The sequence below is a fragment of the Prionailurus bengalensis genome, chromosome A3, assembly GCF_016509475.1.
Source record: "Prionailurus bengalensis isolate Pbe53 chromosome A3, Fcat_Pben_1.1_paternal_pri, whole genome shotgun sequence".
NCBI lineage: Eukaryota > Metazoa > Chordata > Mammalia > Carnivora > Felidae > Prionailurus > Prionailurus bengalensis.
The window spans coordinates 134,392,656-134,406,785 of record NC_057354.1 but is presented as its reverse complement, the minus strand read 5'-3'; the positions used below and the strand labels follow the sequence as shown (position 1 = coordinate 134,406,785).

Here is a 14,130-nt window from a genome sequence, read left to right as displayed (position 1 = left end):
AAAAATAAATGGTAAAAAAAATTTTTAATGGATTTGGGGGCACCCAGGTGGCTCAGTTGGTTAAGCGTCAGACTCTTGACTTCGGCTCAGATCATGATCTCACGGTTTAAGAGATCAAGCTCCAAGTCAGGCTCTGCGTTGACAGTGTGGAGCCTGCTTGGGATCCTCTCTCTCTCTCTCTCTCTCCCTCCCTCCCTCCCTCCCTCCCTCTTTCTCTCTCAAAATAAGTAAATAAATAAGCATTTTTTTTAATGGATTTGGATACAAGGAAAAACTGAGCAGAAGTGTAGACTGTCCAACAACAAAATGGGTTAAGTACAGATTTTTTTAACCTAAATCTCTTAAAATATTGGCTAAATTCACAACTTTAGGGGAGCTTTTACCTAGCATTAGTAATTTGTAATTTGTAGCTCTGTGAGCTATGGCTTAAGCAAAGTCCACAGGCACTATCAAGTGGTCCTAGGAAAGGCAAACAGAACAGGGAAGGAGAAGAGAAACAGCAAAAATAGAAGAACAACATATGGAGGGAAAAGGCAGAACAGAGGGAAAGTACTAAACAGAATAAATAAATTACATGCATTCAAAGTACCAGCAACTGTCTCGTAAACTACTAATTTCAGGATTGAATATATTTACACATTAATAAAAGAGGCGTGTTTGAAAAATATGAGCTTCTAACATGCTCTAATGTCATCTAATATGACGTTAATGGAGAAATTCTGTAAGAATGGCAGTGAAACTTAATATAGGCATCCATTAAATATCGTAGGATCTAGATGTTTATCTTCATAGAAAAATTAGAAGAATGACATTAGGATCAGTCGACACGTACAACTAATTATGCTCAGAGGTAGCAGCAGAGATAACACACACACACACACACACCTGTCCTCTAATGTCTATATCAGCATATTTCTGGAGAAGTGCTCGAACGATTTCTACATGACCACCTCTGACAGCACCAATCAACACGGTATCTCCACTCTGAAAAGACAAAAAAAAAAAAGGCAAACTGACAAGAACAAATAAACACTGCTTTGAAGTTAAGGTTCATCGCATACTAACAGATATTGCTCTGAAAATTTCTTGGATAAAAGAGTAACTCAAGAGAAAAATTTTAGTTAACTAATATTAACACCTAACATTAAGGGCCCTGAGAGCAAGAGAAGGTTATACCTCAAAATGAGGACTCTGAAATTCCAGGACAAAAGTTGAGAAAGACAAGTCACCCAGAACGATAAGCCATTCTCTTTAAAGAAGACCTCCCATTCTAAGTGTAAATTAAATAAAATGACACCATAGCTGTCAACGAACCGAATGAACACTTAGAAATGACATAATACAGAATTGTTGGAGTAATTCTATGTGACAAAAGTCATGGGTTGTAAAAAAGGGATTCGTAGGGCGAGGGACATCGGTGGGTCCATAACCGACCACATTTAATTAAGGGAGAGGCCGGTTCCCAGACCAGTATCTACATTCTAGGCAATTTGGCATTACAGGCTAACAGTGCCTAAGACTGGCTCATTCCCCATGATGAGGCTTAGGTGAGGTTCATTACCTCATAAAGACATCTCTTTGCCCTGAAATTGTATTCACCAGGCAACGATCAGTATTAATTATGCCTTCTACTACTTCAAATGTAAAATGGCTATTTTGGCAATGGGCAGAATTTTTTTTTTTTTTTTTTACTCTAAATTACGTATCAGTTGCAGGGATTTGAGTTGGGTGAGTCTATGGGCTGTGGCTCATCTCAATCCTTAGTGGGCCTCAATGGGCTATAAATCAAGATGCAGGTCCTTGAGGATTACCGACTTTAGCGCCCTGTGTAGTAGTATCTTTACAACATTAAAAGCAGAAACAAACCCAAGGCAAACCAACTTTAGGTGAGAATGTTAGCATTAATACGGTTCCAGACTAGTAAATTAATAAAACGTTGTAAATATTTCATTGCTTACTGTGTGCCATGTACTGTTCTAGGTACTGGGAAACAAGACAAACAAGGTCCCAGCTCTAGAAGAACCGACAGGCTAGAGGAGACAAACAGACAACAGACAAGACACACGAACAATCAGACAAATGCAATGCAAATAAATTAAAATAACAGTGATATGATAGAAAGTGACTGGACAGCTACTTTGGACTGGGTCACTGGAGAAGATCTTTCTGAGGAACTCATAGTTAAGCTGAGGTCGGAATGACAAGGAGGAGACAGCTACACAGTGATCATGATGATCGGCATTCCCAACAGAGCACAGCTGATGCAGAGGTCCCAGAGCAACAACAAGGTCGCGTGTTCAAGAAAGGGAAGAACGTCAATATGCCCGCAACCTATTAAAACAGGGCTAAAGTGTTGAGAAACGAGGGCAGAGAGTCAGGCAAGGACAATGCCTTATGGTGTTCACAAACCAAAGAAGTAACGTTTATCCTAAGTGCAAGAGAAGCCGTGGATGGCTTTAAATAAAGGAGTACACATGAGATTTGTTGCTTTAGAGGTCACTCTGAGCACAGCACGGAGATTGCATTGGAGACAAAAGAGAACCCGGTTAAGGTGCTGTTGCTGTAACAGGGGAAGACGGTGGCTGAGACTCGGGAGGTACTAGGGGAAATGAAAGGAAGCAGACGCGTACAGGATGCGCTCTGGAGGTAGAAGCGAGGGGACTCGCTGAAGAATTGGATGTGGTAGGTGAGGAAGAGAAGCCAAGGCTACTGTGGAGAACTTGGGGCTTTAACAACGGTGGGGGGGAATGGGGACACCATTTCCTGAGCCGGAGGCAGGAGGAAAAGCAGGCTTGGGATGAACCAAACAAGTCATCTGCTTTGCCATAAGTCTTAAAAGCCCAGCAGACATTCAAGCAGAGTTCAAGCAGAGTTGGATATACAAGTGTAGGGTTCTGAGAAGAGGGTAGAACAAGAGTACAATTTTGAAAATTCTAAGGGTAAAGGTGGTACCTGAAAACTTGGGGAAGTGAGTAACACCAGCCACGAACAACACGACAGTAATATACATCAAGGACAGTTACCGTACATGTGATACTTTCAGTAACAATATTATTTGACAAAGATCAAAAAGAACACCTTCCACAAAGATTGAACAGTTGTTAAGTCCTCAGTTCTAAAGGCAGAAATAGAATTTATCTTAAAACAAATGCATGACATACATGAAGAATCCTGAAAGGTGTGAGAAGCTAAGGTAATCTTCCATCATGTTACCACCAGACGACCAATCTGAAATAGGTAACCTACCCTATCAGGTATGTTCACGTATGTTCCAGCATCGAGCAGATCCTGTACAATCTCCGTATGACCCTCCTTTGATGCAATCATCAAAGCTGTATTTCCATCCTTATCTGTTAAATTTACATTTGGGTTTCTTTTCAAAATCTCCTTCACTGACTGAGTGTAGCCTCCTTTTACTGCCACAATCAGTGCAGTCATTGAATTCTAAAACAAAATAAAAACAAGCCCAAGAAATCAGCACACTCTAGAAAACATGACTTATGCAATAATCATAAAATGGGTATTTTCAAAAAGATAGTCTATCATTAACAGTTATTTCTGATAATAAAATGCCAATATAAATAACCAATCACATACCAAAATTGGTCAGGAAGCATATTTTCTGTTTTTGAAGATACATTAATCCTCTTGAGTCAAGAGGACTGTTATGACATTCAATTCTTCAAATGATAATCTGACATTGGATTTGCTGACAATGAACAGACCCTCTCACTATATAATGAGATGAGATGGGATGATTCAAAATTAAGCACATTCTAAATTGAATAATCCAAAATAAGGTTAACTGGGCTTCAAAGAATTGTTTATAATAAAACCTATACGAAAAACTGAAGTGAAATTCATTGAAAACAACAAACTGATAGCTACAGGATACTTCAATAAAGTGTAATACATTCTCCTTTCACAGTGACCTAGAAACCACATTTTTCAAAAATGGTCTTATTTTTAGTGGTTCTTTTAAAAGCTGCACGGATAGTTTATAACAATAAATCACCTGATGGAAGAAACTGACCCGTTACCAAAAGTATTAAAATCGTTTCTTGAGAAATTGATCTATATTGAGACGTCATGTAATTTCCTTATAGAAATATTTCAGTTATTAGACCAGCCCCTAAAACTAAGTCATAGTTCTTTCACATATTAAAATAGAATAGCCTTTTAAAATTCTTTAAGTCAAAAATCATAGAAATAGCCACTCTTCCACTTGATAAACTGTGCAGAAAAAAGGAGACTGAAAGGTATGAATTTCATGTAAGAATCACACTCTTTCTTGACACGGCACTAAAAAGATCAGCGAGTAGTAGCATCTGCCAATATGGAAAATAGGAGCAACCGGCTGGTATCATGTCAAGAAGCCAAGTGTGATACAGAGTTCACCTTTGTTACACTGCAGCCAGAGATTTGGTGGTATGTCTCCTCAGAATACTCCATGATCCATCTCACATAATACTTCATTTTGCAAATAATAGTCTGTATTAATCATTTCTTACGCATAAATATAATTTCCTTTAACTATATTCTCAAAATTTTCAAGGGAAAAGAAATTTGTCAGGCCTCTCCAGTATCTCCAGCACATTTGGCACAGGGCTGCATGCACAGCAGGTGCTCAGTAAGGAATTAATACCTGCTAGTCGGAATAATGTATTGAACCAGCTTTTAGGCGTTCTAGGTTTTGACCACCAATTTCTGACATTTTTAAATCTACTGGAGAAGGAAAACAAGCCACAGCTCAAAATTATCCAAAAACTTACAATATTATTTTAAATTTTTAAGGAAAAGGTATTTTAACAGAACATAACTTTTTTCCACAATTAATAGTATTTCAAACTATTTGACTTAAAGAGTATTTCAATATGAATTCAATCAAGAGTAAGATTACTGAAAGATGTTCTTTAGAGGTTTAGCCTCCCAAAATTTACATGCATTAGCAATGGTTCCTTAAGGGCATATATCTATAACATATCATATCTACAATATATTTGTCAGGATAATAGAAAAAAAATGCTTGTTTGTCTACCTATTATTTAAGAACTGTAGGGAAAATTTTCTAGGCATATACTTAGAAAAAATATTCTCTCCCTTCAAACTAAAAACACACACGAGGGACTAAACAGAAAAGATACTTACAGCTCCTTCTTGATCAACATCAGCTCCCATGGCCAATAAATGTTTTACACATTCTAAATGACCCTTCCGTGCAGCCCAAACCAGAGGAGTAGTTCCATACTAAAATAATAATAATAATAATAATAATAATAATAATAAATTTAAAATTATTATCAGATCTGTAGTAAAAGAGACAAATTCTCAACATGAATTTTGATACAAATCATACTTTGAGTATTCTTAAATTACTGTTTATAGAAATTATAATTTTAATCCTAGATAAATCTTATTTTTCCCACTTTCTCTCTCCTGAAGAGATGATTAACCACTGTATGAAATTTCTTTTACCCAACTTTAACTTTCATAATTAGTGACAATTTTTCCACCATAATGTCATACAGCGTCTAATTTTCAACAAGCTTTCAGTGCTTCCTGTATCTTGTGAAATACAATTTAAAGTTCAACAGTATGACTACGGGCAAAAATAGTAACAACCAAATGACAAACGATTCTAAGTACTTCTGAGGCCCAGAGAAGTTTTGGCTTAAAGTCACAAAGCTACTAAGAGGTACAGTAAGACGCAGGACCCAAACAAGCTTGGCTTCAGTCCGTGCTCTAAGCCACCAATCCCAAATCAGCCTCTGAACTTGATAAAATAAACTCTAGCCTAGAAACTGCACGTATTAAAAGCACCTTCTGCATAAAAACAATGCTGTATCTTTGGGGAGCCTGCCAATCAAGAGACACATGAATATCCACAGTGATCTTTAACTACATGAGACCAGAGATTAAAATAAACATGTAATAAACGCCTGCTTTCTATAACAGCTCTGTCCAAAACTTTCTGTGCTGATGGAAATGCTCTATAATTCTGCACTGGCCAATACAGTAGCCACTAGTCTCATACGGCTATTGAGCACTTGAAATGTAGCAAATATGACTGAGGAACTTTGTTTTTATATTTTCTGTGTTTAGTACATATATGGGGCACTGCACACAGTAGGTACTAAACATTTTCTCAAAATGTTAGACTGACAGACTAGATAGCATAATACCTAATTTTGGAGGGTCTTTGAATGCCAGGTCCCATAAAGCATTTTTCAATAGGTCAGAAGGAGAAATTAAAGCTTTCACCATCACATTAAAGTGTCAATCAGAAAACATCAATAGGGGCGCCTGGGTGGCTCAATCGGTTGAGTGTCCAACTTCGGCTCAGGTCACGATCTCGCAGTTTGTGGGTTTGAGCCCCATGTCAGGCTCTGTGCCGACAGCTCAGAGCCTGGAGCCTGCTTCCGATTCTGTCTCCCTCTCTCTCTCTGTCCCTCCCCCGCTTCATGTTCTGTCTCTCAAAAATAAATAAGCACACAAGCAGGGTAAGGGGCAGAGAGAGGAGAGGCACAGAATCCAAAGCAGACTCCAGGCTCTGAGCTGTCAGTACAGAGCCCAACACAGGGCTCGAACCCACAAACCATGAGATCATGCCCCAAGACGAAGTTGGATGCTTAACCGAATGAGCCACCCAGGCACACCCCAAATACAAGATTTTTAAGTGCCATATTGTAAGTATTTGCCATAGTCTCTTTACGGTCCTTGTTAAGCTATAATTTTAGATAATACTTTTTAAAAAATGAGCACAACCTGCATAAAGTACAGTGTATAAAATACATCAATCTTAAATTGTACTACCTGACGATTTTTTTTTACATACGTGTGCACCCAAACAAGTACCATCCAGATTAAGAAAAGGACAATTTCTGACATTCCCCTGAGGTTAAGCAATACTATCTGACTTAAATTTATGCTCAAAATGGATTCCAATTATCAAAAATGTCTGATTAATACTATTTTCCTGTATTTCACTGAACTGTTATTAATTTGAAAAGAATACGGTTAGCCACAATGTATCAAGTTCTAATTAAATAAATACTTGTTAAATGTTTGCGATGACGATTAAGGATTTAAAAAATGAACACAACAAAATTCTGGGAAGCTTTCTGAAGTGGATGGCAAATGAGCAGATGTGAAGGATGAACAGAAAGTAAAGCACAGGAGGAGAGGGCTCCCCATGCTCAAAGGGCACATGCAAAGGCATGGAAGGACCAAGAACACACGAACTGAGGCACCCACATCCTTTGGCCACGTGCAGGCAAGGCAGCTATAGGGCTCAGAAGGCAGAGAGAGGACAAGGCCTATCTTCCACATCACACCAGGGATCGGTGTCTTCAGCATTTTAAGCATGAGAGAGAGAGAGAGAAAACTAAACCTGACTTTTAGAAAAACCACTCTGGCAACAATCCAGAAAGCAGACAGAACTGAAGTCACAATAGAAAATTTCAAATAATGAAAACAGGGAATCATCCCTATCTATTTTCCAGAGAATGATGAATGTGATGTAAAAAAAATCAACGGAGGGACACTCAGAAGGTAGTAGTTACAAGGGATCTGCCTGTGACATACCTAACTATATAAAACACATTCATAAACACAATGAGAAGATTCATCAGCGCAATCTCATGCGATCATATAAAGAAACCTATACTCAGACATGCTGCGCGGACATAACGCGGACCGGAACCTGGAAAGGTCTTGCTGACCTACCTTATCCGAGCAGTTGACTTTAGCGCCATTTTGCAGTAAAAGATGCACTATATCCGCATGGCCTCTCCCTGCTGCCCAAATAATGGGGTAAACACTGTACTGCTGGGAGACAGGTAGGTGGGGATGTAAGTAGACAGGAAGAAAGATGAGGAGGGAGCGGGCAAGGGAGGGGGGAAAGAAAAATCTTTTAGGTGGATATTTACAACACACGTTTGCTAAGAAAAGTAAATAACAAGGGAGTGATACAAAGTAATAATTTAAAAAAATCAAGTTACAGATCATTCTCTACTTAAAAAACAGTCATAAAACATAATCATCAAATAAAATGCACTCAACCTTAAATACATACATATTATGAACATATTTATTTTTACAGATTAATACATTTAATGTGATTTCTAGCCAACAGGCAAGACTAGGAAGAGAGATGTGAAACTATTCTTGTACAATCCTTCCATTAACTTGAATAAGTTTCTCTTTTTTTCAGCTTTATTCAGGTATAATTGACAAAATCACAAGATAGTTAAAGAGTACATGATGTGACATACATGTATATAGTACAAAATATAGACAATTTCTCAATCTGCAGTCTGAGACCCAGTCTCAAGTAGAGTAGCGATGCATGTATTACCATTTAAAGAAATGTATAGAAAAATGGTATGGAGATAGATAGATTTATACACACACACACACACACACACACACACAAACACCCCTTTCCTTTAAATAAGTTTAGATTAAGAATGCATACCCACAGAAAACAGGTAATATGACTTAAAGATTTTGAAATCCTAAATTAACATTTAAGCTCTAAGAGTTGCCTTTTTGTTGATAAGAACTGAGAGTCAAGCTTAGCTTGAGAAAAAAATTCTCATTGTGCTTTGAAATCACATCCTGCATTATTATCTTTAGTAAGATCCAGATCATTTCCATCGAATATGAAGTCTAAAACGTAATCAGTCTTAAGTGTTCCCTAAGAGAACTTCCCACTTGTGTCACGGTGACGTTTTTGCTAATGCTCACCAAACCAGTGACGCTCGGATTGGCGCCATGAGAAAGCAGCAGGTCGACCACTTCGGTGCGGCCTTTGTAACATGCCCACATGAGAGCGGTCCATCCTCCCTAAGGAAAAAAAGGGGGGGGAAGCGGGTGGAAAGAAAACTTTCGTGATCACTTCCAAGCACAAAAATGGCATTAATGAAGTGCCTCCTTTGAATATTTTTCTCTAAAACCATTGTTTTACGAAGGCACTACTATGTAGTTTGAAACTCCCAAGCTCCCCAGAGAAATATACAATAGTATCAGAAATAAGTCAAATCTATTAATTCCAGAAATTATTACTCCAATTTTTGACTCTATCATGGAAACTGAAATAGAGAATATTCATGTTGAATTCTTTCACATTTCCAAGTTTTGTTTTGGCTCCTTAAAAATTTTTCTTCAGAACATTTTATATGTCCCTATATATTCTCCTTGTAGGAGCCTAGAGTTTTTCTAGAGAGGAATTCCAGCAATCATATTTGGCTCCTGCATTTAAACACATACTATAGGGGCGCCTGGGTGGCTCAGTCAGTTGAGTGTCTGACTCTTGATTTCAGCTCAGGTCATGATCTCATGGTTCATGAAATCGAGCCCCACATCAGACTCTATGCTGACAGTGTGGATCCTGCTTGGAATTCTCTCTCTCCTTCTCTCTCTGTTCCTCCTCTGCTCGTGTGCATGCACACACTCTCTCTCTCTCTCTCTCTCTCTCTTTCAGAATAAATAAATAAATAAAAACTTAACAATAAACACAACCTATAAATCCCAGATCATTACGGCACCTCTTCCTAAAAAAGACAGGATGCTAAGGTAATGATCTGTAGATCATGATATCCAGGGGCGAAGTCATCAAGTATGAATTACCAGCATGATAACTTTCTATTTTCTAAACTACAGGAGCAATTTTCTTTTCTACTGTTTTTTATTTTAAGCAATTTTCTCTTCAGCTAGAACACAATTCAGTAAAAGAGACCAATGTAATCAAATTATACTAAGAAATGAACGTTTTGTCTTTGAACCGGCATTTAAATCCACATTTGGTTTTGAGAATATAAATCACTTAATCCTTCTCTGATTCTCTTTCATCATCACTAAAAAGGAGATTAAAAAAAATACTTGCCCTAATCTAGAAAAGGCACAATTGTAGAAAGGGAAAACAGATCAGCAGTGGCCAGGGGCTGAGGAGGGGGTGGAGGGGAATTATAAAGGGGCAGCATGGGGGTACTGTTAGCGGTGAAACGGCTCTGTTTAAAATGTGGCGGTAGACGTACACATGATGCACTTGTCCAGACCCGTAGAACTGTACAGCACAAGAGGGAATTGTACTGTATGCAAATTTTTCAAAAATCAACCAGAACGTGGAGAGAAAAAATAGAATACAGACTGGGCCAAATGAATCTAACTGTATTACAAATGAATCACATAATCACATAACTACTTAGAAGCTAACCGTAGGTAACTTTGGAAAGCAATGTTTTGACTGAATACTGTAATGTTAAAAACAGAAAGAACTATGCACAGACACTGTACTAAGTAGGCAAACCTCTTTCTCTCAGAGTATCGATTAGAAATTCTGTAGCTACTTTAATTTGTATCCTAGAGTTGAACAAATAAGTGAATACATTGTGCAGATAATAGGGCCAGATTTCTCATTATCAGAGAAGGGTTACAAATTAAGGAAAGGGAAAAGTCTATAATGAATTTGGTTGGCAGTATTAACCTGGTCTCTTTAAAAAAAAGATACATCCCCTCCCCCCACACCCAAATAGATATAGAAATAGATGCATGTATATGCAAGAATTAGCATAAAGACATCTATCTTCTATGTCTATCCATTGAGAAGGACTATAAGCAGTGACACCCCAGTAATAACAAGCATACCTAACACCAAGATATTGGTTCCTCAATACCATTTTCCAATAAAAGAAAACAGGCTTCCATGGAAAACTGATTGATTCCAGGGCTAATAATCAGGAAAATAAGCCAGGAAAAATACAAGATGAACCTGAGCCTGAAGCATCTTGTGATGCCGGAAAATAACGACAGCACGTTAAAAGGGTATAGAAGCTTCCATGGCCAAAGTTGGAACCACCTGACCAGGAAAACAGGCACAGAACCGAATTATAAACCGGAGAACAAAATAAATATTCATCAGGGGCGCCTGGGTTGCTCGGTCGGTTAGGCGCGTCCAGCTCTGGATTTCAGCTCAGCTCACGATCTCAGTCTGTGGGTTCGAGCCCCCTTGGGATTCTCTCTCTCGTCTCCTCCCCAGCTTGCGCTCTCTCTCTTTCAAAATAAATAAACACTTAAAAATAAATAAATAAATAAATATTCATCAGACCATATATATCCACAGATAGGTAACTACATACAGATACGTGGGGGGTGGGGGGGCGGCGTGTGCAGGGGAGAGAAACAACTCTTCCTTACGGAAGAACTCCAATTGATCAACGTACAGAGAACGAGGGGAGTAGGAAAATCACCATCAAAACACCACATTAATAACTGCTGCATGCAAGACATACTGATAGATGTTAAAACAAATGAGTGGAAGTTTAATCAAAAGCAGTATCTTCTCCGACATATTTAGCAATTACAAAGGGGAAAATAGTAACCTTACAATGAAGAAATCTGGCAGACACTACCTTAACCTAGAGACCAAGGTCAACTTCACCAGTGACAAACTCTGCTAGCATGTACCTAGATGCGCGGAGAAGGGAACATCGTCTCTATGGTATCCTTCCCCAGCAAAGTGTAATCTCAACCTAATCATGAGGAGCATCAGACAAATCTAAATTGAGAGAGATTCTAAAGATGCCACAGGAGTGATCTTCCAAAGTGTCAAGGTCATAAAAGACAAGGAAAGGCTGACAATTTAGCTCAAATTATAGAGCTGAATATTTAGTCAAGTTTCACATATACCAATATTTCAATCTTTAAAATGCCTTCCCAGAACTGTTTGAACATCATGCTCTCATTTTAATTTGTATAATGTCACCCTATGCAAGCATCTAGGAGATTAACATTTAATCCTGAGAGAACCATACCCAAATTTGCAAATGAAAAGATCAGAACCGAATACCTACAGCAGTAGCTGTAGTTCAGGGCCCACAAAGGTCCTCTCAAGGAAAAACCCTCACTAGCTTCCCAGATGTTACACCCCGGAGTTCTTCCTGAACCCCAGCAGCGCCTGGCGGTCGCCCTCCTCTCCTTACACAAGTCCCAAGGACTCTGCCTTCCCTCATGCCTCAGCTACTGCCACCCACCCGATCCTGTCACGTTTCGGTCCCTCGATACTAACTACTCAGGGAGACTCGGTCCTCAGTTTTCCCAACTTTTGGCATTTGAAAGCCAAACGCAAAGACCCTTTAGATATGTTAAAACAAGTTGTGGTGATTACTTAGGGGAAATAAAAAATATGGAGAACTAAAAAAGCTTAAGATAGTTTTGTGCAATCTTGCTAAGTTTGACACATTCAATAACGCGTACTCTATAGTTCCTCACTCCCTGCTAATAAACACGGGAGCAGCGATAGAGGAGCAAGCCTTTGGAGTAAGGCAGACCTGGGTTCAAACCTCGGCCTGACTTCTTTGGGCACAGGGCACTTCTTCCAGTTTCAATTTCCTGAACTATATCCATTGAGAACAAAAGGAATTCCCAGCCCATGGGATTGTTCTGAGAAGTCAACTCACCACAGAGAAGCTAACGCGTATAAAGGGACCAGGCACAGAATGGGAACCTAATATTAATCCATGTGATAAACAGGTTTGGTGCCTTTAACAAGATATTGAGAACTAGGAAACTCCATGAGTTTCCCTTCTACTTTATCTGTCAGTCAGATGAGAAGACCACACTTTATTCCTGCCTGCCATACCCATTCTCTGCCTGGGTTAGTGACATCATGGAATTCTCTCCCTAAACTTTAAAATTATTTTTTTTAACGTTGATTTATTTTTGAGACAGAGAGAGACAGAGCATGAACGGGGGAGGGGCAGAGAGAGAGGGAGACACAGACTCCGAAGCAGGCTCCAGGCTCCGAGCTGTCAGCCCAGAGCCCGACGCGGGGCTCAAACTCACGGACCGCGAGATCATGACCTGAGCCGAAGTCGGCCGCCCAACCGACTGAGCCGCCCAGGCGCCCCCCTCTCCCTAAACTTTTAGAGCAATATACTTCAACTCCTTTTCAGAAATAAGCAGGATAAAAATGGTTCTGTATCTTTATATAAAAATAAGTATCCCACCCACTTCATTAAGCGTGAGAATACAACTAAGCTTATGGAAGTAAACACACCATGTAAATTATCATAGTAAGCGTAAGACAGCAGAATGCTGCGGTTTCTTAAAAACTCAGACCACCTGCACTTCACATTGTCAGCAAAGTAATGCATGTTTTAGACACCACGGCAGATCAATTCCTTCCTCTCTTCCACTACTAAAGCTAACTTTGGAAAAGGCTTAACATTTTGCAGGATAGATAGGCTAGAAATGATCTCTTTCTTCATCTTTATGCTTTAAGCAGATGCCAAGATCCAGTAAGAGCTCAGATAATAAAGAATCACATCTTGTTAAACTTGTAATGTGTATAGATGGCATGGCCGAACATAATTACATTTTTAAAATAAATTTATAAATATTATTCTGGAAATTATCACTTTGAACTAAAAATATTTATAAGACTATACTGTCCCTCTTGAAGTTCCTCTTTAAAGGAAACCATTCTTTCACATTTGTTTCAAAACATTGTTACATTGAAAGTCAATGAGTTGTTTTTAATATTTCAGAATTTTAAACTCTGAAATAAACCAAGAATAACAATAACTAAGAATACTCTAAAAGAGGTTCATTGTATCACCTGGGCTTTAACACATTCCTGAGACTCATTTCAGTGCCCAGCCCCAGACCCTAAGAAGTTATTATAACAGCACCTCCTGCACGAGAAGCCAAGGTCCCAGACATACCTACTACTGTTAATAAGACTCCGGCTAATGAAACGTACCATAGCCCTCATACATACCATGTCGCGGTGCTCCAAGTTGACCCCACATTTCAGCAGTTCCTCCACAATGTGCACGTGCCCTTCCTTTGATGCCGAGATCAGTGCTGTCCAGTTATCCTGGAACACACAGTCACAAACGTTACCATTTCAAAACCAAAAAACAAAAATCCAAAGTGAGGAAAAATAAGTTCGACTTCACATACCAAATGATCATACCAAATTGACATGATGTGACCCCACTGTGAACTAGTCTAAAACAACACCGCAGCATAAGCTCTGTCAAGAAGTTATCCGTCTGCCTGCATGACCGCAGTGTGTCAAGTGCTCTCACAGCTGCTTGGTCTTGTCACTGGCCTTCTAATCACACT

The 14,130-nt window shown here is 39.0% G+C and overlaps 1 protein-coding gene across 20 annotated transcripts in view; it reads right to left on the bottom strand.

Annotated features, from left to right (window-relative positions):
* Positions 1 to 14,130, bottom strand: part of KIDINS220 (kinase D interacting substrate 220) — a 100,435-nt gene that overhangs the window by 71,136 nt on the left and 15,169 nt on the right. For 11 of the 20 annotated variants that reach the window (XM_043604602.1, XM_043604604.1, XM_043604587.1 and 8 more), the window contains exons 4-9: positions 13,781 to 13,879; positions 8,749 to 8,847; positions 7,726 to 7,827; positions 5,149 to 5,247; positions 3,247 to 3,444; positions 886 to 984 (exon numbers count right to left, since the gene is read on the bottom strand). In XM_043604602.1, coding sequence (XP_043460537.1) covers positions 886 to 984; positions 3,247 to 3,444; positions 5,149 to 5,247; positions 7,726 to 7,827; positions 8,749 to 8,847; positions 13,781 to 13,879 — 696 coding nt within the window. The remainder of the gene's footprint in view (positions 1 to 885; positions 985 to 3,246; positions 3,445 to 5,148; positions 5,248 to 7,725; positions 7,828 to 8,748; positions 8,848 to 13,780; positions 13,880 to 14,130) is intronic. The other 9 variants (XM_043604603.1, XM_043604605.1, XM_043604589.1 and 6 more) reach the window with 2 other exon arrangements.